The sequence below is a fragment of the Emiliania huxleyi genome (assembly GCF_000372725.1).
Source record: "Emiliania huxleyi CCMP1516 unplaced genomic scaffold EMIHUscaffold_1, whole genome shotgun sequence".
In the NCBI taxonomy this organism is placed as follows: domain Eukaryota; phylum Haptophyta; order Isochrysidales; family Noelaerhabdaceae; genus Emiliania; species Emiliania huxleyi.
Window position 1 is genome coordinate 377,669 of NW_005202428.1, and position 2,603 is coordinate 380,271.

At 61.0% G+C, this 2,603-nt stretch overlaps 2 protein-coding genes across 2 annotated transcripts; both read right to left on the minus strand.

Annotated features, from left to right (window-relative positions):
• Window positions 1-109: 109 nt before the first annotated feature.
• Window positions 110-403, minus strand: EMIHUDRAFT_193846 (hypothetical protein; the record flags this gene model as incomplete). Its single annotated transcript, XM_005794557.1, has 1 exon — window positions 110-403. A coding segment is annotated over one exon (294 nt), but the record flags the coding sequence as incomplete, so codon positions are not given.
• A 1,206-nt stretch (window positions 404-1,609) lies between these two features.
• Window positions 1,610-2,467, minus strand: EMIHUDRAFT_193847 (hypothetical protein; the record flags this gene model as incomplete). The annotated part of the gene is made up of 3 exons (XM_005793890.1): window positions 1,610-1,734; window positions 1,947-2,192; window positions 2,284-2,467. The coding sequence occupies 3 exons, from the start codon at window positions 2,465-2,467 to the stop codon at window positions 1,610-1,612; spliced, it is 555 nt and encodes a 184-aa protein (XP_005793947.1).
• Between the last annotated feature and the right edge of the window lie 136 nt (window positions 2,468-2,603).

Here is a 2,603-nt window from a genome sequence, read left to right on the forward strand (position 1 = left end):
CGGCGGCGGGAGGGCAGCAGGACGCCCGCCCGTGCAAGGCTCGTGGCGAGGGGCAGAGGCGGCGAGGGCGGCGAGGGCGGCGGTCGGGGCTCTCCTCGATCGACGCCACGTCGCGGTTCAGCTCCTCCACCAGCACGACCCACTGCGGCGGCACGCAGTACGAGCGCGCGTCCTCGACGCTGTCAATCTCGTCGCTGTGGGAGGAGAGCAGGTTCTTCTGCGCCCGGAAGTCGCGCGTCTGCGAAAGCGTGAGGCTGCGCGACGCAGTCTTGTGCGAGCGCAAACTGTCGCGGTACTTGACAAAGATATGCGTTCGCGAGCGGGTGGGCAGCGCGTTGATGCGCTGGCGGTCGGCTGGCTTGAGCAGCTGCGGGCCGTGCGCAGCCGATGAGGAGGAGGCCATTCAGCGGTCTGGCTCTCGGCGCGAGGCGTGGGGCCGGCGGCGGCGGTCGGCGGGCTGGAGAGGCTATGGAAGGCGCCGCTTCAGACCTGAAAAAGAATTCGGTCGCCCGAGGCGGGGAGTCTCCCCCGCTGGTCTCCTCCTTCCCGTTTTTCCTTTTTCTTTTGAGAGCAGAACGCCGGGTTTCTCTTATATGTTCTTCTATGTGCGTGTCGGGGGTATGTCAGAAGGGTCGGTGAGGGGCAGCGGAGGGCAGGGACGCGCAAGGCCCGAGGCTCAACCATTCGTCGGCTCGTCAGGGTTGGATAAGGGGAAGGGGAGTCTGGGCAGTCGGCGAGGGGGTCGTAGCCAACAGTGCGTACGGGGTAGCCACCACTTTCCTGCCTCACAAGGGCGGGGCTGTCCCGGAAAGTGAGAGACGCCGGGCAGCGTGGTGCATGACTTCAACCTCCCATTGGCATACGTATTTTCGTTCGCTCCTCCCTCGGGCTGTTCCATCTTCCCATCTCCTTCCAGCTCAGGCGAGGCGGGGGGGGGGGCGCGGGTGCGGGGTGCGGTGCGGTGTGAGTGTGTGTGCATGTCGCAGCAGATTTTTAGAAGCCAACAAGAAATAGAAACTCTCTTGCAGAGAGAGAGAGAGAGAGAGAGAGAGAGAGAGTTTTGTTTTGTGTGCTCTTGCATGTCGTGTGACCCCCCCCAATGAACACACCAGTGAGGGAGGGCGAGACGATCGAGGGGTCCCGTACCATGCGGAACCGACCCTATCCAGTGCTCAAGTGCTCAAGTGGCTTCAGCAAATGTCCATCCGTCTGTGTTCTTATTAACAACGAAGGCGCTCTCAAAAAAAGAATTTAAAAGAATTCAAAAATAGTCTCACGCACACCAGTCACCACACAGGTTCTCCCACCCCTCGTTTGGTTTATTTATTTTCTTCGCGGCCTGCGCCGGAGAGTTGGCGGTCGTGCGCTGGGTGGTGATCGTCATCTGTCTGCTCTGCTGTGCTTCTCGCTCGTGCGTCCTTGGACTTGTGCTGACCTCCTTTCACCTCCTGCTCTCCTATGCCACGTGGCTGTGTGTGTTTGGGTTTCTATGTTTGCGATTTCCGATTTGGATTTTGGATTTTCCATTGCACTTTGTTTATTTATTTATTTATTAGCACACAGGTTCGACACAGGTACCAAAAGAGGCACAGCCGGCGACGGAGGACCTTTAGAAGGCGCCGTCGTCCTCTGTCCTCATAAGGGTGGCGGGGCACGATCGCGGATCGGCGGGGGGATACGAGTCGTAACGGTCGAATCCGCGAGCACCGTAGTGAAAAGACCAAAAGAAGAAAACTGAATCTCACGACACTGCTCACTGCACACTGGGCACGGGACTGGCGCGTAAAAATAATTGGAGCACTAGCTCCCTCCAGCTTGAAAAAGAATTTTAAAGCGCGCCGTGCAAGTCATGTACAACAATCATCCTCTCCTCACCACCGAGTTCCCCAAAGCGTCGAGCTCCTCCTCCTCCTCCTCCTCCTCCTCTCCCTCCTCGCCCCCTTCACTCTCGTCGGACGACGGCGGCAGGTCCCGGAACGCGTGGTTGGTGTTGGTGTGCAGCGCCTCGCTGCCGTACTCGTCGGCGGCAGCCGCGCCGTCGCCGTCAGCAAACGCGCTCGGCCAGAGCGACCGGCTCTGCAGGTGGCGGATTTGGTCGCGATACAGGTAGTGGACGAGCGTCGCCTGCACCTTGCCCACCTCCCTCCCCTCCGCCTCCTCATCCGCCTCGCGCTCGACGATGAGGTAGCCTCCTGCAGGGGCGAGGGCAGCGGCAGGGTCACGCGGCAAGAGAGACGCGAGACGCGGCGAGAGAGGCCTCTCATGACGGGTCGGCGTACGCACCGATCCTGATCCAGATGACATTGCGGAACTTTGACGGCACTCGCGCGAGAAACGTGCGGCTCGCCTCGTCGGTGACCTGCACGAGGTTGCCGCCGGGCGTGCCAGTGACGCGCACGATCTCTTGGGACTCGGTCGGCTCTGGCAGCTCGCTCAGGACGCTCTCCACCTTTCGTCCGCGGCCCATGGCGTGCCTCTGGTGCGGCAGCGGAGTGGGACTGCGACTCGGAGCGCGCGTCGTGCCAAAAAGAATTTGTATTCGGGGTACAGGACGGAGGCGACGGCTAGCGCATCACACACCTCTCCTTAAAATCCCTGTGTGG